This window comes from Tursiops truncatus, chromosome 1, assembly GCF_011762595.2.
Source record: "Tursiops truncatus isolate mTurTru1 chromosome 1, mTurTru1.mat.Y, whole genome shotgun sequence".
NCBI classification, from domain to species: Eukaryota; Metazoa; Chordata; class Mammalia; order Artiodactyla; family Delphinidae; genus Tursiops; species Tursiops truncatus.
In genome coordinates, this window is record NC_047034.1 from 75,650,753 (window position 1) to 75,672,543 (window position 21,791).

The following is a 21,791-nucleotide window of genomic DNA, read 5'->3' on the forward strand; positions in this document are numbered from 1 at the left end:
TTTTTAACAGAACCAGGTGTAGTTTGTGAAGAAGATGAAGCTATGAGGTCTAAAGAAAGTCCAGATCTTTCAATTTCCCATTCTCAGGTATAAATTTGACAGTTCTATCTCACTTCTAATTTTATTTTTTTCAAAAGACAGATGCTTATATGCTTATTTAGTTATTTCTCAGATTTTCTTATATTCTAGGTCTTTTAGAAGAAAATTAGGTATTAAGAATGCTTATTAATAAAATTCGAGAATTATACGTTGAAAAGTTTTAAGTATTTTATTGGTTGATTTGTTTAGTAATGAACCTAAATACTGTTCAGAGAATCTCAGAATTTCAGAGCTAAATAAAATCTTAAACAATTATTAACTCCACAGCCCTTTGTATTTACAAATGGACTATATAATACATTTTTGTTGCCTTGGAGCAGAACATGTTTAATTTTGTTTTCTACACACAGTAAAATCCTGAAATAACATTTAGATAAAATCAACATGAAAATAATGGGACTGATGATTGTCTGCCTTCCTTCGCGCAGCCTTTCTTCAATGGGGGTGGGCTGAAGTTCTTATCTTCTGGAAGAGTGGTGCCTAGTGATAATTTGGGACTTTCTGAATTCAGTGAATGGTCAATTGTGTACAGTGTCAGTTTCACTATCTTTACCTTTGCACTTTTTATGACAGAACCAACACAAAATTATTGGTTTTCATTAACCCAACATAGCAAGACCCTAAATTTTATGTGATTGAATTTTTGACCCCCATTATTGTTACGAAAAACTTTTATTATATTATTTTATGTGGTTTTGTGTAATTATTTTCTTTTCTAGGTTGAGCAGTTAGTCAGTAAAACATCTGAACTTGATGTGTCTCAAAGCAAAACAAGAAGTGGAAAAATCTTTCAGAATAAAATGGTAAAAGCATCTCTTTAGATTTGTTTTCCATTCTAACCTTGTAATTTCCCCCCATATTTGAGTTTATTTTGCTTTTAATACTTCATTTATTGGACCAACGTTTGGTAAGCACATACTATGTTTCAGGTACTTTATTAGGTGCTGGAGGTATAACTTGTTCTTAGATGAAAATGTAGTAATTGGAGGTCAACAAGCAGTGATACAGGGCCATAATAACAGTCTGAATAGGCTACATAGAGGCACAAAGGAAAGAATGGTTAATTTTACTGAAGGTACAGTAGAGAGGGGAGGGACTTCCCTGGTGGCGCAGTGGCTAAGAATCCGCCTGCCAATGCAGGGGACACAGGTTCAAGCCCTGGTCCAGGAAGATCCCACATGCCCTGGAGCAGCTAAGCCCGTGCACCACAACTACTGAGCCTATGCTCTACAGCCCGCGAGCCACAACTACAGAGCCTACGTGCCACAACTACTGAAGCCCGCGCGCCTAGAACCCGTGCTCTGCAACAAGAGAAGCCACCCTAATGAAAAGCCTGCGTGTCGCAACGAAGAGTAGCCCCCTCTTGCCCCAACTAGAGAAAGCCCGCGTGCAGCAATGAAGACCCAACACAGCCAAAAATAAATAAATTTATTTTAAAAAAATAGAAAGGGGAATCCAGGAAAGGCTTTGAGAAGTGATGCTATCATCCAGACTCCCAAGGAAATTTCCTAGAACACCAAACTGTTCCCATGTTCTATCTTGTAAATGGACTATCGTGTTAATAAGACATTAAAAATGACTGTTTTATGAGTTGTACTGAATAGAAATTTGTATTTTATTTAGACCCTTAAGTTACTCTCAAAGGTTCAGAGGTGAAGAAAAAGCATTCTGTAAAACGTAAGGAAACAAATAGCACACTCTAACAGTGGTACGCTGGAGCATTTGTTTCCAACTCTTTATTCAGTGACATCATGTTGACAGCTTGAAACTGGACATGATGAGAGTATTCATAGCATGGAAATCAGCAAATGCCTCAACTCAGGATTTCTTTCTCCCAGAGAACTGGTTAAACATTTACCAGAACACCATTGATGATAGTGCCATTTTTAGGCATCCTTTTTTTCCACATTCTCCATGGGAAGTTAAGAACTGGTAGAAGGCAGCGTTCAAACTAGTGTGCTGAGAAAAGCAAGAGATAAAAGAATTTCAAAAATTACTACCTCTAGCAGCAAAATGTTCTTCCTAGGCAGCTTCTGTTTAGGATGAGTATCCTTTACTATCCTTTACTCCACCAAAGTACTCCTGTATTTGAGAATAATGACTGAATTATGGTTAGAAAAGGGCAGGAAATGAAAATATTTAATAATATATATACTAAGGAAGTTATCGAAAAGGACATTGCAAGCATCAGAAAATAAGTATGTACTTTTAGAGAATAATACTATAGCAGCTAATAATTTGTCACCATCCAATATTCATTTTAAAAACCGCATATGTAGCATTATTCACAATAGGCAAAAGGTGGGGAAAAAAACCTAAATGTAACAGATGAATGGATAAACAAAATGTGGTATTCTTTTTTTTTTTTTTTTTCTGTACGCGGGCCTCTCACTGTTGTGGCCTCTCCCGTTGCGGAGCACAGGCTCCAGACGCACAGGCTCTGTAGCCATGGCTCACGGGCCCAGCCGCTCCGTGGCATGTGGGATCTTCCCAGACCGGGGCACGAACCCGTGTCCCCTGCATCGGCAGGCGGACTCTCAACCACTGCGCCACCAGGGAAGCCCCAAAATGTGGTATTCATACAGCAGACTATTATTCAGCCATAAAAAGGAATGAAGTACCAGTACGTTTCTTTAAGTGAAAGAACCCAGTCACACACACACACACACACACACACACACACTATATATATATATATATATATATATATAATATGGTTCCCTTTATATGAAAGCCCAGAATAGGGATTTGTATAGAAACAGAAAGTCTTAATGCTGGCGGGAGGATGGGGGAATAGGGGAGTGATAGCTATAAGGGTACAGGATTTCTTTTTGGAGGATGAAAGTGCTGTAAAATTGACTGTGGTGATGGTTGCACAACTCTGTGAATATACTTAAAATCACTTAATTTTGTACACTTTTAAATGGATGAATTGTATGGTATCTGAATTATATCGCAGTAAAGTTGTTCTTTTAAAAACCGCATATAGCTGCCTGCGGTTGAAAAAGCATGTTTGTTGTTCTTTGAGAAATAACCAATTAGTAATTATTCTATCTTTGTGGAGGCTAATGGAAATCAACAAGTAAAATCTTCTAAGGAAAATCGGAAGAGAAGTCAGCTTGAATCTGCGAAAACAGTAAGTCTTATATATAGGCTGAATAAAATAGCAAGTATCAGAATATCATTACTATAGATTAAATTTAATGATAAATATGATTATATTCCTGGATATACCGCAGAGCTCTGATATCTAAATCTTGTTTAAATATATTTGATTCTAAAAAATGGGGTGATTTTAAAATAAAATATGCTATGTGGTTTATTAATTTTTCCATGTAAACATTTACTGTCTTATTCCATGAATGATCTGAAATAGTTGGAGGAATTTATAAAATAAAAATCAACATCAGGGAACTTCCCTGGTGCGCAGTGGTTAAGAATCCGCCTGCCAATGCAGGGGACACAGGTTTGATCACTGGTCCAGGAAGATCCCACATGCCGCGGACCAACTAGGTCCGTGCACCACAACTACTGAGCCTGCACTCTAGAGCCCGCGTGCCACAACTACTGAAGCCCGCGCGCCTAGAGCCCATGCTCTGCAACAAGAGAAGCCACTGCAGTGAGAAGCCCGCACACCGCAACTAGAGAAAGCCTACGCGCAGCAACAAAGACCCAATGCAGCCAAAAATAAATAAAAATAAAATAAAAATTTAAAAGATCTATGTCAGGAAAAATATGAATAGAATGAGAAAATGAGAGTACAAGAATATTCAGGCCATTTTATTTATATAGAATTAGAATTGGGCCACAGGTTTGATCTGAGCTTTCTAGAGAAAGTAGAAACAAGGTAAGTTACCAAATCCACATGTTCTCTAAAAATATAGCATCTCCTCCTAGTACCTTAGAAGAAAGAAAATTTTCCTGACCTAAATCTTGTAACAGTTGTCTTATATTTGGAACCTTATTTTACCAAATCAGATAATGTATTTGTCATTTCTGAGATAAATATTTATACTTTTTCAACCAGAATTTTTATTATTAGTAGTAGGTTAAAATTAGATAACTGAAAACTTAAGATTCTTTTTAGAAATCAAGTGTTAAAGGGGTAATCTCAAAAATATACTAGTTGGTTAATACTGTTTTCAATTTATATATCTTAAGAAGGGAATGGAATAACCTGATATATTAGGTTCTTTAATTTTTTCCCCAGTGTATTAAGCCTTGATTTTTTCTGCAAAATCATAATCCAATTTGTATCATTAGTGAGTTTTACCAGAAAAATAAAAGTTTGATAACTCAGAATCTTGTTAGCAATTTTCCTAATTCACCCTCCCATTCATTCAAGGGTGCAATGAATTTCTAAAATCTATCGGGCACTGCTAAGCACCATATACAAAAACAAAACATGATTTAAATCTTACGTGTTGCCAAAGTGGAATGTTTCTCTATTTGCAGCTCATTTTTTAATCTCTCCCCCCTCATTCCCCTCAAAATATTTTACTATTTTGAGAACATAATGTCAAATCTATCTTTCTAACTACTCCAACATCCCTAATGAAAACCTTATACTTTGTAAGGCTATACTTTCAGCAGCCATCAGGATATATAAATATGTCAATAATAAAATTTACCTACTTTTAGAGAACCCAGCTATCCTATCTTAGGAAATGGTATGTTAGTTACAATTTTTTAAAAGAAGAAAGGAAGGAAGGAAGGAAGGAAGGGACCTCAGAGACATGAAAAAGCTCAAAACTTAAAGACATTTAAACTGGAAAGTATCTATTCTTAGTAGTTGTTTTCTTTTGACAGGTCCTTCATCACCTTGATTCTTCTAGTCAAGAGTCAGTGCCAAAAAGAAGAAAGCTTAGTGAACCAAAGAAAAATACATAAAAAAATTTATTTCTGGGCTTCCCCGGTGGCACAGTGGTTGAGAGTCCGCCTGCCGATGCAGGGGACACGGGTTCGTGCCCCGGTCCTGGAGGATCCCACATGCCGCAGAGCGGCTGGGCCCGTGAGCCATGGCCGCTGAGCCTGCGCGTCCGGAGCCTGTGCTCCGCAACGGGAGAGGCCACGGCAGTGAGAGGCCCACGCACACAAAAAAAAAAAAAAAAAAAAAAAAAAATTTATTTCTGCATGTTTGCAAAGTTCTTCACAACATTTAAAGGACATTATATTACTGTTTTAAGGTGTGTTTGCCCTACCTCTGAAAACTTACATGTAGTCTTAAGAAGTTAGTACACTAAAATTAATCCTTAGCTGACTATCATATTGTGATCCTTAATCTTATCTGAGACAAACTCAGGAGAACTTTTGAATTAAAAGTACCAGTGTCATAATTTGTTATGTTAATTATCTACTCAATATTGATCTATCTTCCATTTTGGTGGACACTTTCTTTTAACATATATTAACGTTTAAGGTCCTCTAAAGCCATTTTTGAAGTAAATAATGTTTATTTTGGTATTAAATTTTGATAGTAATTCACTTTTTACTTGTGTTAAAACTATACAATCTAACTGGCTATGTCTGTCATGTTATTAAAACAATGTTCTTCAGTACTTTGATATAGTGTATTAACATGATAATATATAATGTACAATTAAAAATCGGTGCTTTAACTTTTAACATTTTTTACTACAAGAGAAAATGATTTTAAAGTCTGCCATTTTTGGCAGCATAAATAAAATGTTGTTCAGCATCTAGACTCTTTCATGGCTTCTAATTTTTATTTAAATAGCAGAAAATTTTTAGGCACTAATTTTGAGATCATTTCAGTAGATGTTACTTTGCAAGAGTTGAGCACGCTTTCTAGAACTTTTGAGTGGTAGTGAAAGATACTGTGCTTTTAGTGAGAAACCTGGGACCCGGTTCCACACTTGACTGTTTTCTGTGCTCTAGAAAAGAAAAGCTTAAAACTTGGTCTGTTTGCCTCTTGCATTTTCAGCAGCCATATTCTAAAAACATATTATTATCCGTGGGCTTGCCAGTAACAAGCACTAATAGCGAATGTTAGAATGAATGCTGTGGTAGAAATGTGCCTATTCTGTTTAATGTAAACCAAGTAAACGTCCACAAACTGACCCAGATCGGTTTTTTCTGGAACAGGAAAGTTAGGGATAGGCTAACTGTCGAAAACAACCAATTTTTAAATGTTTATGTATTCTTAGCTTTATTGGATCCCAACCCATCTCACCTAATTGTCACAGTACAGTATACACTGCTACAGTAACACACCTGCTACACTGAGGTTGACCAACAGAAACCTTTGTAGATCGGCAGCTGGTGATAGCTCACCGAACGCTTTGATTGGCCGGTTTAATGGAGGGTGGGGAGCGCAGCCCTCTTTCCTTTCTCTACCAAGGTTCCTTCATTGGATTGACCAGCTGTCAGGTTGAGCCCAAACCTGCCTCCTTTTGGTGGTGTTTGTCTGGATCGCAACGCAGTAGCCGGGCGGGGGGAGAGCCTCCCCTCGTAAGCTCCGATTGGCTGAACTCAACCTTGGAGGTTTCTGATTGGTCCAATGAAGAAACCAAGGTAGGTTGCTTAGTGATCCTGAGGAAGCTGATGTGTTATTCCTTCTGTGCATCGAAGGATCAGGAAGTTTGTTCTCTCTGCGTGGCTGAGAAGTTTTTCACCTACTCGGTCGGGGGTGGGGGGGTGGGGGTGGGGACAGGTGTCCCCCTGAAATAGAGCGCAAGCTGCAGCCTGAGTTTGGCCGTAACCCAGGAAATAACGTCAGGTAAGCAACGGGGGAAATATCAATACATTTTCTAACGTCGAAAAAAAAAAAAACCTCCAAATTTTTCATTTTGTGGGGAGAGGGAGGTTTTTATTTATTTAATTTTGGGGCCCTTGGGTTTTTTTTTTCCAAATAGGGTCTTTAACTAGTAAATGTCCAAGGGCGATTAATTTTTCAAAGAAGATGCCCCATTATTTTTTTGCCCTGAAGATTTAAAGTTTCTTGGATTGGGTTAGGATATGAGCTCTATTCACCGTGCCAGATAGGGTTAGTGCCTTTAAGCATTTATTTCATGCTTCTCTTCCTCTTTCACTCTTCTTCCCACCTCCCGCCAAGAATTATTTGAAATATAGCCTTGTACAAAGAATCTTTTGTAAGTCACTTCATTTGTATTTCTTTTTTAAACGTTTACATGTATTTCTGAGTATTCATTTTAATCAGTATATATTTATCGAGCAGTTACAACGTTAAAGACATTGTGCTAGTTGCTATGGAGAATATAAAAACCCAAGAAGACAATATCCCTGCCCTCAAGAAGTTTACAGTTGAGAGACAGCCATACCAAAAGAAAGACTATAATAAATACTTTAAAGGAAGTAAGTATAAATAAAGTTGTGTGAACGTACAGCTGAGGAGAGACCTATTCTGGCTATGGGACATAGGAGTAATGGAGAAGCAGATTCACTGAAGGCTTTACAGTGGGTCCTAAATAGGACTTTGAAGAATGTGTAGAATTTAGAAAGGAAGGGAAAAGGGAGAGAACTCCAGCCTGTACAAAGGAGAGAGGTGGAAGGCATGGACATGTTTGAGAAATGGTTTAACAGTACATAATTGGGAGTAATGGAAGATATTACTAGAAGATAGAATGGGATCCAGTCTCTTGAATGCATTCTTTTGATCTTGAAAAAGCTATTTTCAGTAATTGCTGATTTAAAATATTTATTGTATTTCATCTTAAAAATGACATTTAGATATATCTAAAGTATGCTAACTTTAAACTTTATCACACATGGTAGTGCAATTTCTCTTGACTGTAGATTTTAAAAAAACTATAGTGCATGGTATAAAAGGGCTTGTGCTCTGATTTTTTTTGTACTTGAGAAAGAATCTGCTAATCTTTTAACATTCTCTTGCCAGTGCTTTCTGTTGTCAGCTGTTTGTGTATTTGCAAGGTGGCTAGCCTAGGGATAGAGATGAAAGTTACTACACATGATCTTCTGAGTGTTATTCTGTAGACTGGTAATCTCCAAAGTGAATGCATGAAATGAGTCATTAGGGTTTGGGAAGGAAATATTAGAACATATATTTCTATTTAGTTTTTCTTAATTTTTTTCACTATTTTTTTGTATGTTTTATAATGAACTGTTGAATATTTATAGAAATTGCACATAAATTACTGTATGCTCTTCGGAGCTGGATGCTCACAATTTTTTGCTGTTCCATATTATTTAACTTGGGGAGAATCCATTTTGTGAAAGGAATCACAATGATTATGTGATTAGGTTATGCACAAGAAATCAGCACGCTTAAAAGTCGGTCCTGGGCTTCCCTTGTGGCGCAGTGGTTGAGAGTCCACTTGCCGATGCAGGGGACATGGGTTCGTGCCCCGGTCCGGGAAGATCCCACATGCCGCGGAGCGGCTGGGCCCGTGAGCCATGGCCGCTGAGCCTGTGCGTCCGGAGCCTGTGCTCCGCAATGGGAGAGGCCACAACAGTGAGAGGCCCGCGTACCACAAAAAAAGAAAAAAAAAAGTCGGTCCTTTCTACTGGTCTTTAGAATTAATGATTTGATTTCTTGTCAATGCCTCCAGTGGAGTTCAACCTATTTTACTTTGGAAAAGATATTGTTATCCACCTAATTTTTTCTGGTCATTACTCTTTCCTTTCTTTATTTAAGTTTGTAAATATTTCTTACCTATATGTATTTTTAGTATGCATTTATGAATATCTAGATGTTTATTTACATAAGCACACATATAGATATTTTTTCATCACCCCCTCCAGAGACAGGTAAGAATGACCACTTTAACTCACCGGGCCCGTCGTACAGAAGGAGGGAAGAACTCTGAAAAGAAGGTGGAAAGTGAGGAAGACACTAATCAAGACAGAAGTCAGGACAATGAGGACACTGAAGACTCTAAGGATATCCGCCTCACGCTTATGGAAGAAGTATTGCTCCTGGGACTAAAAGATAAAGAGGTAATGCAATTGGATTTGCTATGCTGTCTCAAAGACTTAAATATTGGAATGTTTTTAGGAAGTAATCTGATAAAATATTTTCATTAATACTAAATTGGCCTTAGAATTGTGCTTCAGCCATCTGGGGGATGGGGGAGTTTGGGAGGATGGTTGATACTTGGAGGGTAAAATCCAGAAGTATAATTCTTGAAGTATAATTTAATTACAAAATTACTCCAGAATTTTAGAAGATGTAACACAGTATAAAGTGTTTGTACTTGTAGTTTCCCAAGTGAGATTGATGGTGAAATAACCTCTTATTAAACTAAGAAAGAGGGCTCACACATTGAAGTCTTCTTGAGCTTTGGGGAGAAAAGTCTTTTAAATGAGAAGACAAGGAACATGTATGATTAGCTGTCTTACAAAAATAAACAGGGGTTGGTTTCTTATAATACAGAAGAATAACTCGTATTCTATTCTGTGTATCTTTATTTTTATTAGTGGTTTTGGACAAGCAGAGCAGCTATTTTTTTAAAAAATATTTATTTATTTATTTGGCTGCGCCGGGTCTTAGCTGCAGCATGTGGGATCTTTGTTGCCGCGTGCAGGATCTTTAGTTGATGGCACGTGGGATCTTTAATTGCAGCATGAAAACCTTAGTTGTGGCCTGTGGGATCTAGTTCCCTGACCAGGAACCTGGACCCCTTGCACTGGGAGCGAGGAGTCTTAACCACTGGACCACCAGGGAAGTCCCTCTATTCTGTGGATTTTTAGAAGTTAAATATCAACAATTGATGAGGATTATTTTAGAAAATGTTTTAAAATTAATTACAGCTTTCCCTTTTTTCTAATTTTTCCCTTATTAACAGAACATCTATTTTATAATGAAATTAGTCGAGATAGCAAATCTTGTGATACAACCAAATATTTTCTTGGCTTTTCTATTAGTAGTATACATTATCCTTCACTTGTAATTTAACTTTTTATTGTGTTTTCCCATCACTTTCTTCGCTAATGAAGAGGTTATAAAAATATACAAATAGGGGCTTCCCTGGTGGTCCAGTGGTTAAGACTCCGCGCTTCCAAAGTAGGGGGCGAAGGTTTGATCCCTGGTTGGGGAACTAAGATCTCACATGCTGTGCAGTGCAGCCAAAAAAAAAAGGATATACAAATAATATTTTAAATAATCTACTTCCTTGTTAAGAAGACTTTGGTGAGTACAAAAAGAGGCATATTTATTATTGGCCTCAGTTTTGAAAACTTATCAAATTAAAATGTTACTTTATATTAAAAAAATACTAAATGTGGCTTTGATTGTTGTTCTTAGAAATGAATTGGTTACATACATCCAGTAATATCTGTTCTTTTCTACATTGACTCCTCAACTTGAGAATACCCTTATTTTAGTTTAGTTTAGTTTTTCTTTACCATTTTTCCCTTCTCTGATTTTTGTCATGTTAAATTACCAACTTGAACAGAAATTAAAAGACTTGTTATAGCCTGTGTATTATTAAAACTAACGTTAGAGACATTCCCATGTGTACTTGGCCAAGATGCAAATATATCATAAAATCTTACCCAGAAGAATATATTCCTGTTTGCTGAGAAAGTTGGTGAGGGTCTAGTTTTATAAAAGTCAAATAAATGAAAAAGCAAAACTGACTCTCTAAGAGAAAGTCAGAGTAGGTCTGAAGATTAGGTGGTATAAATACTATTTTGAGATGTTTACACGGTGCCTAGGAAACATTCAATCACTAAAACAGAAGAGCATATTAGATCTAAAATGCTGTTTTGTTTGTTTCAGTTTTGAATAGGAATGATTAATTTCCTGCTGAACCTAGGTACTAGAATTTTTGCTTCTGTTCTGTAGCAAAACTGCCTTTGGACTTGTCTTTGTGTTCCTAAATTTATAATAGTTAATATAAACTTAAGGAAATAAGATAAAAAAATAAAGGAGCTTGTTTAGAGCTATGATCGTAGTGCGTATTCAACATATTGGTGAAATACTGTATAAAGATGGGCAGATAATATCCGCCTTTTGAATTGTTTGAATTTTATTTTTGGAGATAGCTGATAAATTAAGTTTTTAGCTTTCAGTTGGCTCAGAAAGAATGAGAAATGATAAATCCTTAGGCGTACATAAATAGGAGAGGTCAAACCTTCTGATTTATTAAAGTAGTAATAGTTGTTCCAAAATGCCAGTTACATAACTTTCTCTAAAAAATACTACATTGATTTCCAGCTCAACTTATTTTCTTCTTATCTCTCAAACCACTTGTTGATTTATTTAATCAATGTTTAATGTGCTTAGCATTATACAAATACTAAGGTAAATATAAAATAGTATAATATTTTATACTATAAAACAAATAATATGTCTATATATACTATAAAACAAATAATACGTCTTTTTAAAAATTAAGTAACCCAAAAAAAAAAAAATTAAGTAACCCAAAGCTCCATCAACAGAAGTGGATAAAAATGAATCGTTCATTTATTTAAATGAGTATAAATATATTTTTATATAGAATGAAAATGAACATTGTTACAAAACATGTATGATTCTCATATATGTTCAACAAAGGAAGCCAGACACAAAAGAATACATATTGTATGATTATGTGTATATAAAATTCAAAAAACTAAACTGTGGTATCTGGGATTGCATATTTAGGTGGTAAAACATACAGAAAAGCAAGAAGGGGATTACCATAGTTGTTAGGGTAGTGAGGAGCAGGGGAGGAGGGGAGTTTTAGTGATTAGACAAGAGCATGAAGGGATTTCTGGGTGCTAACAGTTTTCTATTTCTCTACTTGGGGAACGTTTCATGGATATGCACTTGGGGATAAATCATTGAGCTTTTCACTTTTGTGTACTCTTCTGTGTGTGCATTACATTTCACAATTCAAAAGATTTTTAAAGAAGTAAACGACAACTAAAAAACAGCAAGTGTTTCCAAGTTAGAACAGTAAGAGCAGAGGAAGTTGGAGGAAGGAGAGATCATCATAAGTGGAAATAATCTGGGGAAGAACAGAAGGCAGTAAAACCAGCTGGGCCTGTAAGAATGGATAGGATTTACATAAATGGAAGAAGGGAAGGGAACACATTCTGGATGAGTGAGCAGAGGTTTCATGAGCTTGATGAATTTGGGAGATAATTGAGTACCAGTATGACTGAAGTAGATGGTGTTTTTAGAAAACAATGAGATTCAGAATTGACAAATTAGACTCAGATCAGAGTAGGAATGATTTTAAGTGCCAGGCGAGACTTAGACTCTTTCCTTTAAGTAAAAGAGGATCAGCCTGATGAAAACAGCGACGTCCATTTCATTTTTGTATACAATTGAAGGATATTTTTGCTCTGTGTTCTTTGTGAGTATATGTTTTGGTATATATGTAATTTCTTGTTTTTTCATGGTTTATTTGTGACATGTCAAAAAAAAATTGCCAAATGTTAAACTTTGCATCCCAATGTCTCAAAGTTCACTTTTGCTGAAGAGTTTCATAAAGTTTAAAGTATAGAACCTAATGCTATAATTTTTTAAATTATGTTTTAAAAAGCCTATATGTAGAAAATAACATAATGAGACTAATATTTCAAGAATTGTAGGCCTAGAAAAAAATGACAGCAGGTCATATAGTCAGATTGCTCGTGAAATATTACTGTCATCCTTTCTTAAGAGTCTTCTGAGTAGTAGCTGCCACAGACTAGTTTAAAATATTAAGCTTCATTGTCTTGTGAAATAATCAAGAAATTTTTATGTTGAAGAGTCTAACCTTTCAAATATGTTTAAAATTAGATGTTACCTCAGTTCAGTAACACTGACCTCAACTGAGAAAATTAAACTTGAGCACCAGCCTGAGCAAAATAAAATAGATTTATTTCCTGTTGAAATCAAGATCCTGTTTATTTGTCATTATTGCCTTTGTTAAGAGTTTTGATATAGATATTTGTATTGATTCATGGACAGTTAGTGCTTTAATTAAATTACTAATATATTTAAAACTTCTTTATGAAAATCTTTATAATTAAGTTACCTGTAAGAGGAGTGAACCTACTAATGCTTTTGACTTTTGGCCATAATATTTTAAATTTGGATAGTGTTTTTTAGCCCTCTTCCCTTCCTTGCAAAGCTCTTGCTTAATAATGCCATTTATTGAGTGCTTACTAAGCACTGTGACATAAAAGCTTTTCACCATATTTCTCATGTCACTGGAGTAAAAATCGACAAGAAGTATTGTTCATTGGTATTAGGGAAATATATTTTCATTCATTTGTTTAGTCACCAAAAATTTATTGAATGCCTCATATATGTCAAGTGCTGAATATTAGAAGAGAACAAAAACAATAGTCCCTGCTTTTGAGATTACTTATAGTCTAGTGGCCTGGGAATGGCTGGAGAAGTTAGGAGGGGGTCAGGAAAGTCAGTGGACTGTTGGAGTACAGTGCGATATATGCATAACTATGTTCTGAGTACTGTGAAAAGTAGTAGGTGGGAGAGGGAAGGAGAAGATATACTGGGAAAGACTTCTGGGAGGGGATAACTCTTAACTTGAATTCTGAAGATAAGCAAGAGTTAGTCTGTGAAGAGAGACAGTTTCTAGGAAAAAAGAACATGAGCTGGATGTTTGTAATAATTTCAGTGATTTGCAGCTAGAAAAATCACAAATATTTGAAAAAATCCCATCTCCTTTAAATGAACTCAGATGTTTTGAAACAAGTACCAGAGCTGGACATCCAGTTGTGTGTTTTATTGTTTAACTTTTCAAAAATTGTGAAATATAGCACATTCCAAAAAGTGTATAAAATACATATGTAAAATTTAACAAGCAATTTTAAAGCAAACACTCATGTAACCACCATCAATAGAACATTATCAGAATCCTGGAGGCATCATCTTGTGCCCTTCCCTAATCACATGCTGTCCTACCTCCCTGTAGTTTTAACATGTGTATATATCCCTAAACAATATATTTTAGTTTTGCCTGTTTTTAAACTTTATGTTTTGAGATTAATACTGTCATGTAGTCTTTTGTCCAATATGTTTGAAATTCATCCATGTTGTTGCATATAATTTAATTCAGTTTATTGCAAGATAGTATTTCATTATATGGATATATGACCATTCATTCTACTGGTAGATGGACATTCAGGAGTCCATTATGAATAGTGCTGCTAACAATATTCTTGTACTTACTAATTATGTTCTTTCAAACAATGTCACTCTTCATACGTATATAAAAATGATAAATCAAACTGAATAAAACTTTCATTTTAAATTATAAAATATGTTAATGCTAAGCTTTTCAAGCTTACTAATGATCCTTCATCAGTTATAATTTACTCATTGTAATTTATTAGCGATGGGAGATTGGAAGTGCAAACATTTTTAAAGCTGGTAAAAAAATCTCAGTGAACAATCAGTAAGTTAAAAAAAATCAGTCACAATAAGTCAGTAAACAACTTGTGGATGAATGGCTATAGAGGGAGAAAATTGCTCCTCTTTGAAAGTTGCTCAGTTCTAAAACATTTTATTAAAATCAAAAGATTAAAAGTGTAATTTATAATTTAGGTCACGACCTGGTCTTTTAGTTTCCTGATAGCACAAAATGAACAGTAAATCTCTTGTCACTAGTATTGCCATTGTGAATAGGGCAAGTGTATCAGAAAGACTCGTTTGTCAGGTTTTGTGGTTTTTATTAACACAGGCTGTTATTAAAAGAGAAAAACTTCTGTTTTGCTTTTTAAAAATTATATCTAGTCATATAACCACAAAGAATTATTTACTATTGGTACAAAAGGAAATAAACTGGGAGACCAATGTCCTATTTTAACAGTAGGAAAATATAGTTTAAGCTGTTTTCATTGAGAGCCTGCCTCTCTGTATGCTCCCCCAACCACCAGTGGCACACTGTTGTCTTCTAAAATATCTGGTATTGATATTAAGACAAAACCCACCCACTTAAATTTGGACTTCTGGCAGTAACCACTGACTCTGTAAACTTGATGGGAGCCATTTCATCTCTTTTGTCTCCCTCTTCATATTTTATTGGTATAACATAAAGTTTTCAAAACATTTTGCACTTTCTCTTGCTTGATCCTGTAAGGCAAATATTATCCTCTCTTTATGGGAGTCAAAGTTAAACTGGTCAACAAATTGTGGAATTTATGTTCAAACCAAACATAAATATACTGAAATGTTTTAATTCTCTTCTCATTTCCTTTTCTATATATTCTGTAACTATTTTCTTTGTTGTTGCCATGGGGACTACATTTAACATCCTAAAGTTATAACACTTTAATTTGAATTTATACCAACTTAACTTGAATAAAATAGGAAAACTCTGCTTCTGTATAGCTCTATCCCACCCCTTTTAGTTCTTGATGTTACAGAATTACATCTTTATACATTTTGTGCCCCAAAAGTTAAACTAATTATGATGCATTAGTCTCTTAAATTATGTACAAAACAGAATGTAGAGTAACAAACCAAAGTTATACTAATACTCATTTTTAGACTAATGTTTTAAAGTGTATTAGTCTCAAAAAAAAGAAAGTATATACCTCATTGGGAAAAAAAATAATAAAGTGTATTAGTCTCTTAAATCATGTAGAAAACAAAAAATGGAGTTACAAACCATTTTTACTATAATACTAGCTTTTGTAATTGCCCATATGTTTATCTTTACTGACATCTTTATTTCTTCATACTTCTTTGGGTTACTGTCCAGTGTCCTTTCATTTCTGCCTGTAGGACTCTATTTAGCGTTTCTTGCAGGACAGGCCTAGTGGTAAAGACTCCCTGAGCTTTTGTTTATCTGGGAATGTCTTAATTTCTCCTTCACTTTTGAAAGATAGTTTTGCCAGATATAGAATTATTGGTTGACAGGTTTGTTGTTTTTTTTTCTTTTAGCACTTTGAATATATCAGCTCATTGTCTTCTGGCCTCCAACGTTTCTGATGAGAAATTTGTTGATAATCTTATTGAGCATCTCTTGTATGGGACAAGTGGCTTATCTTCTGTTGCTTTCAAGGTCTCTCTTTGTCTTTGACTTTCAACAGTTTGATTTTAATGTGACTCAGTGTGTGTCTCTTTGAGTTCATCCTATTTGGAGTTCATTGAGCTTTTGGATATTTATATGTATATCTTTCATCAAACTTGGGAAGTTTTTGGCCATTATTTCTTCAAATAATCTCTCTGCCCCTTTTGCTTTCTCTTCTGGAAGGCCCAAAATGTATACGTTGGTTCACTTTTGTTGATATCCCACAGTTCCCTAGGATCTGTTCATCATTCTTCAATCTTTTTTCTTTCTGTTCCTCAGACTCAATAATTTCAATTTGTCCTGTCTCCAAGTTTGTTAATTCTTTTGTCTGCTCAAATCTGCCTTTGAATCCCTCTAGTAAATTTTTTAATTTCAGTTATTATACTTTCAGCTCTAGAATTCCTTTTTGATTTCTAAGTTTTCAACCTCTTTACTGATATTTCCATTTTGTTCATACATCATTTTCCTGACTTTCTCCACATCTTCCTTTAGTTCTTTGGGAATCTTTAAGATAGTTGTTTTAAAGTCTTTGTCTACTAGGTCTGCCATCTGGTCTTTCTGGGACAGTTTCTGTCTTTTTTTTTTTCCTTTGAGTCAGCATACTGAACTGTTTATATGTCTTATGATTTTTTTTTTTTTTGCGGTACACGGGCCTCTCACCACTGTGGCCTCTCCTGTTGCGGAGCACAGGCCCCGGACACGCAGGCCCAGTGGCCGTGGCTCACAGGCCCAGCCGCTCCGTGGCATGCAGGATCCTCCCGAACCGGGGCACAAACCCGCGTCCTCTGCATCGGCAGGGGGGCTCTCAACCACTGCGCCACCAGGGAAGCCCGTCTTATGATTTTTTGGACTGAAAATTAGACATTTGAATCTAATGATATGGTAACTCTGGAAATCAGATTATGTCCCTTACCCAGAGTTTGCTGGGTTTTTTTTTTTCAGATTTATTTAGGTATAACTGACAAAATTATAAAGTATTTAAAGTATACAACATGATGATTTGATATATGTGTACACTGCGATAAGATTCCCCCCATCATGTTAATTAACACATCCATCACCTAACATATATTTACCTTTGTGTGTGTGTGAGAGAGAACATTTATGATCTATTCTCTTAGCAGATTTCAATTGTACAATACAGTGTTATCAGATACACATCACCATATATAAAATAAACAAGTATTTACTGTAACAGTGCAGGGAACTATATTCAGCATCTGTAATAACCTATAATAGGAAAGAATCAGAAAAAAAGAATATATCTATCTATATCTATATCAATCTATCTATCTAACTGAATCACTTTGTTGTATACCTGAAACTAACACAATATTGTAAATCAACTCTACTTAAAAAAAAAAAGTAGGTAGCAATACAGTGTTATCAACTATAGTCACCACGTTGTACATTAGACCCTCAAACCTTATTCATCGTGTAACTGAAAGTTTGTACCCTTTTACCAACCTCTCCCTATTTCCCCCCACCCCCCAGTCCCTGGCAAACATTTTTCTACTTTCTGTTTCTAGGAGCTCAGTTTTTTTAGATTTTACATTAAGTGATACTATGCAATGCTTGTCTTTCTTTCTGACTTATTTCACCTCCAGGTGAAATATCTCCAGTGCATAATGCCCTCCAGATTCTTCCATGTTGTCACAAATGACAGGATTTCTGTCTTAAAAAGACTGAGTAACATTTTTTTTCCTTGATCCATTTATCTATTGATGGATACTTATATTGTTTCTATACTTTGGCTACTGTGAAAAATGCTGCCATAAACATGACAATACAGATATCTCTTTGAAATAATGATTTTTTTCCTTTGGATGTACACCCAGAAACGGGGTTGTTAGATCATATGGTAGTTCTATTTTTAATTTCTTGAGAAACCTCCATATTGTTTTCCATAGTGGCTATACCACTTTACATTCCCACCAAGTGTACAAAGTTTCCCTTTTATCCACATTCTTGCTAGCATTTGTTATCTCTTATCTTTTTGATAATACCATCCTAACAGGTATGAAGCATTATCTTATTGTGGTTTTGATTTGTATTTCCCTGATGATTAGTGATGTTGAGCACCTTGTCCTATACCTGTTGGTCACTTATATGTTTTCTTTGGAAAAATGTCTGTTCCGGTCCTTTGCCCATTTTTAAATTGGGTATTTGGTTTTTTGCTGTTGAGTTATTAATATGTGTGTTCCTTGTGTATTTTAGATATTAATCACTTATTGGATATGTGGTTTGTAAATATTTTCTCCCATTCCATGTGTTGCTTTTTCATTTTATTGATGGTTTCCTTTGCTGTGCAGAAGCTTTTTAGTTCGATGTAGTTCTACTTGTTGATTTTTTTGCTTTTGTTGCTTGTACTTTTGGTGTCAAGTCCAAAAAAAACATTGCCAAGACCAATGTCAAGGAGCTTACCCTCTGTTTTCTTCTTGTAGTTTTACTGTTTCAGAAGTTACGGTCAAGTCTTTAATCCATTTTGAGTTGATTTTTGTGTATGGTGTAATGCTTTTTTTTTTTAATTGTTGTAGGCTATTTTTGTGCTGAGGATCAGCCTAAAGTGTAAAACTAAGGTCTTCTCAAGTCTTTTCTGAGCCTGTGCCTTTCCTTGGGCATTTACAATAACCTTCTAATTTCCCCTGTGTATGTAGTTACTTTTGAATGTCCTAGTCTTTGGTATCTGGCTCCAAAAAGAGGGGAAAGGAAAATGAAGAGGAGGGAAAAGACATAAGCCCTTTAAATCACCTGGAAGTCACCAGAAGGGGAAAGGCTTGCAGCAAACCAGGGAGGTTATAATAATGGCCTCTGTGTCTGCACCTCCATGATCAGAATGCAGATCCCTGATATCTGATATTTGGAGGACAGGGTCCTTATTGCCCACCCTAGCTCCTAGTAAGGGGCATGTAAGCTGCTCTAAGAACACATGCATGGCTGCCTGCCATGGGGTGAGGGAATGGGAGATGGGTAGCCTCTGCTAAACTAAGATTTGAAATTGACTGGAATTAACTGTAATTTATGATCCACGTCTTCCCCTGGAAGTTGCAAGCCTTCAATAGCCTCCAGAGTTCCGAAATAGTTATGTCAGACAGATTCTACTGATACAGTTGTTGTCTAGGTGGGAAGACAAATTTCTGGTGCTTCCTACTCTGCAACTTCCCAGAATCCCCACATTTGTTTTTTATATATTCCTACCATGTTACCGTCCCCATAATTTGTTTTAATTTAAATTCTACATTTCCTTTCAAAGCCTATCACAAATCAAACAGTGATCTTTGCATTCTCTAAATTCCCTTGCATTTATCATACATCTCAATGTGCTTAGTTACTGCATTTTCTAATTTTCTTATAGGCAGTGTTTAAAGACACAGGCTTTGGGGGCTTCCCTGGTGGTGCAGTGGTTAAGAATCCGCCTGCCAGTGCAGGGGACATGGGTTCGAGCCCTGGTCCGGGAAGATCCCACATGCCGTGGGGCAACTAAACCCATGCGCTACAACTACTGAGCCTGTGCTCTAGAGCCCACGAGCCACAACTACTGAGCCCACACACCACAACTACTGAGCCCGCATGCCTGGAGCCCGTGCTCCACAACAAGAGAAGCAACTGCAATGAGAAGCCCACGCACCACAACGAAGAGTAGTAGCCCCCACTCGCTGCAACTAGAGAAAGCCTGCATGCAGCAACGAAGACCCAATGTGGCCAAAAATAAATAAATTTATTAAAAAAAAAAACAAACACACAGGCTTTGGAAGCAGACATAGCTACATTAAAATGCAAAGTCTACCACTTACTAAATATTTGACTTGGCCTCGGTTTCCACATTATTTCCTTATACTCATTTTATAGAGATAATAATATTGACTTCATAGTGCTATTGTAAGAATTAAATGACTTCTATAAAATGTTTAAATCAGCCTGACACATATAAATACTCAATAAATAATAACCAAACTGAATTGAAATAAGTCAGTCAAAAGATACTGTATGATCTCACTTATATGAAGAATTAAAAAAAAAACACATAGACACATAGCACAGATTGATGGTTGCCAGAGGTAGGGATTGGGGGTGGGTAGGTGAAATGAGTGAAGGTAATCAAAAAGGTACAAACTTCCAGTTATAAAATAAATAAGTCCTGGAGATGTAATCTTTGGCATGATACCTATAGTTAATAATACTGTATTGTATATATTAAAGTTGCTGAGAGAGTAGATATTAAAAGTTCTCATCACAAGAAAAAATTTGTAATTAACTATGTTTGATGATGGATGTTAAGTAGATTTATTGTGAGGATCATTTCACAATATATACATATATAGAATCATGTTGTACACCTGAAACTAATATAAAGTTATATGTCAATTATATCAATAAAAAATAATAATAGCCATATAAATTTATAATTTAAAAATTGGGAAGTAAAGGAATAAAGATGGGAGAAAGCATAGGAGAAATATTAACTTTTATTTTTTATAGTGAGAAGTCAATTAGATGTGTCTAATATTGAAACATTTACTTTAAACAAAAAACTCAACCTCTTAAATCTATTTTCTTAACCTTAGAAATGAGTCTTTTAGGAAAATCTCATGTAATAAGGAAATGTTTGAAGTTCAGTAATTCCTTCAGTTTCAGTTCATTTTCTTTTTATGTTAAATTTAAGTAAAATTATATTTATTACATTTTACTTTAAAAATAGCACATGTAGGGCTTCCCTGGTGGCGCAGTGGTAGGGAGTCCGCCTGCCGATGCAGGGGACGCGGGTTCGTGCCCCGGTGCGGGAGGATCCCACGTGCCTCGGAGTGGCTGGGCCCGTGAGCCATGGCCGCTGAGCCTGTGCGTCTGGAGCCTGTGCTCTGCAACGGGAGAAGCCACAACAGTGAGATGCCTGCGTACCGCAAAAAAAAAAAAAAAAAAAAAAAAATAGCACATGTAGTATGATTTACTCCATTTTTAAAAAATGTTGAGTGTAATGTTACTTGAATTTGACATAAAAGGGAAATTGAGGTTAAACTGAATATTGCTTTTCTTCAAAACAAGATATCATTTACTAAAAGGCCCCACTAAGGTTAAAAAAGAGCTTATGAAAAAAATAAGACTATGTGTGGACCTTGTTTGGCTCCTAGTTCAAACAAACCAGGTATTCTAAAAATGCATTAAATAATTGATGGAATTTGAATGCTTACTGAATACTTGATAATATTAAGGAATTTTTTTTTTTTTTTTTTTTTTTTTTTTTGGCGGTACATGGGCCTCTCGCTGTTGTGGCCTCTCCCATTGCGGAGCACAGGCCCCAGACGCGCAGGCTCAGCGGCCATGGCTCACGGGCCCAGCCGCTCCGCGGCATGTGGGATCTTCCCGGACCGGGGCACAAACCCGTGTCCCCTGCATCGGCAGGCGGACTCTCAACCACTGCGCCACCAGGGAAGGCCCTATTAATTTTTTTTAGGTGTGAAGTATTGCATTTTTTTTCCTTCATCTCTTGGGGAAAGTATTGTAATATTTTATGGATGATATGTTACAGCAGCTGGGATTTGCACTGAAATAATCTGGAGTTGGGGTGAGAGGTATAGATGAAAGATTGTACTGGTAGCTATTGAAGCTAGATGATGGATACATAGAGGTTAATAATCTCTATAGTTTGTGTATGTTTGGAAATGTTAAACCAAAAATGTGTTTAGAAAATGGTGTTGGGGTCATGTTTTCTTAAACCACATGATTCCAATTTAGGCA

General features: G+C 35.9%; 2 protein-coding genes across 6 annotated transcripts in view; both read left to right on the forward strand.

The window, feature by feature from the left end:
* The window catches only part of HORMAD1 (HORMA domain containing 1), a 28,786-nt gene extending 22,648 nt beyond the window's left edge, over positions 1 to 6,138 (forward strand). Inside the window, exons 12-15 of the mRNA XM_033859979.2 lie at positions 11 to 87; positions 819 to 902; positions 3,164 to 3,235; positions 4,909 to 6,138. Coding sequence (XP_033715870.1) covers positions 11 to 87; positions 819 to 902; positions 3,164 to 3,235; positions 4,909 to 4,989 — 314 coding nt within the window. The 3' untranslated portion in view covers positions 4,990 to 6,138. The remainder of the gene's footprint in view (positions 1 to 10; positions 88 to 818; positions 903 to 3,163; positions 3,236 to 4,908) is intronic.
* Positions 6,139 to 6,705: 567 nt separating this feature from the next.
* The window catches only part of GOLPH3L (golgi phosphoprotein 3 like), a 37,364-nt gene continuing 22,278 nt past the window's right edge, over positions 6,706 to 21,791 (forward strand). For 3 of the 5 annotated variants that reach the window (XM_033859990.2, XM_004317032.3, XM_033860003.2), the window contains exons 1-2: positions 6,706 to 6,838; positions 8,842 to 9,036. In XM_033859990.2, coding sequence (XP_033715881.1) covers positions 8,854 to 9,036 — 183 coding nt within the window. In that variant the 5' untranslated portion in view covers positions 6,706 to 6,838; positions 8,842 to 8,853. Of the gene's footprint in view, positions 6,839 to 7,297; positions 7,435 to 8,841; positions 9,037 to 21,791 lie in introns of all 5 variants that reach the window. The other 2 variants (XM_033859992.2, XM_004317031.3) reach the window with 2 other exon arrangements.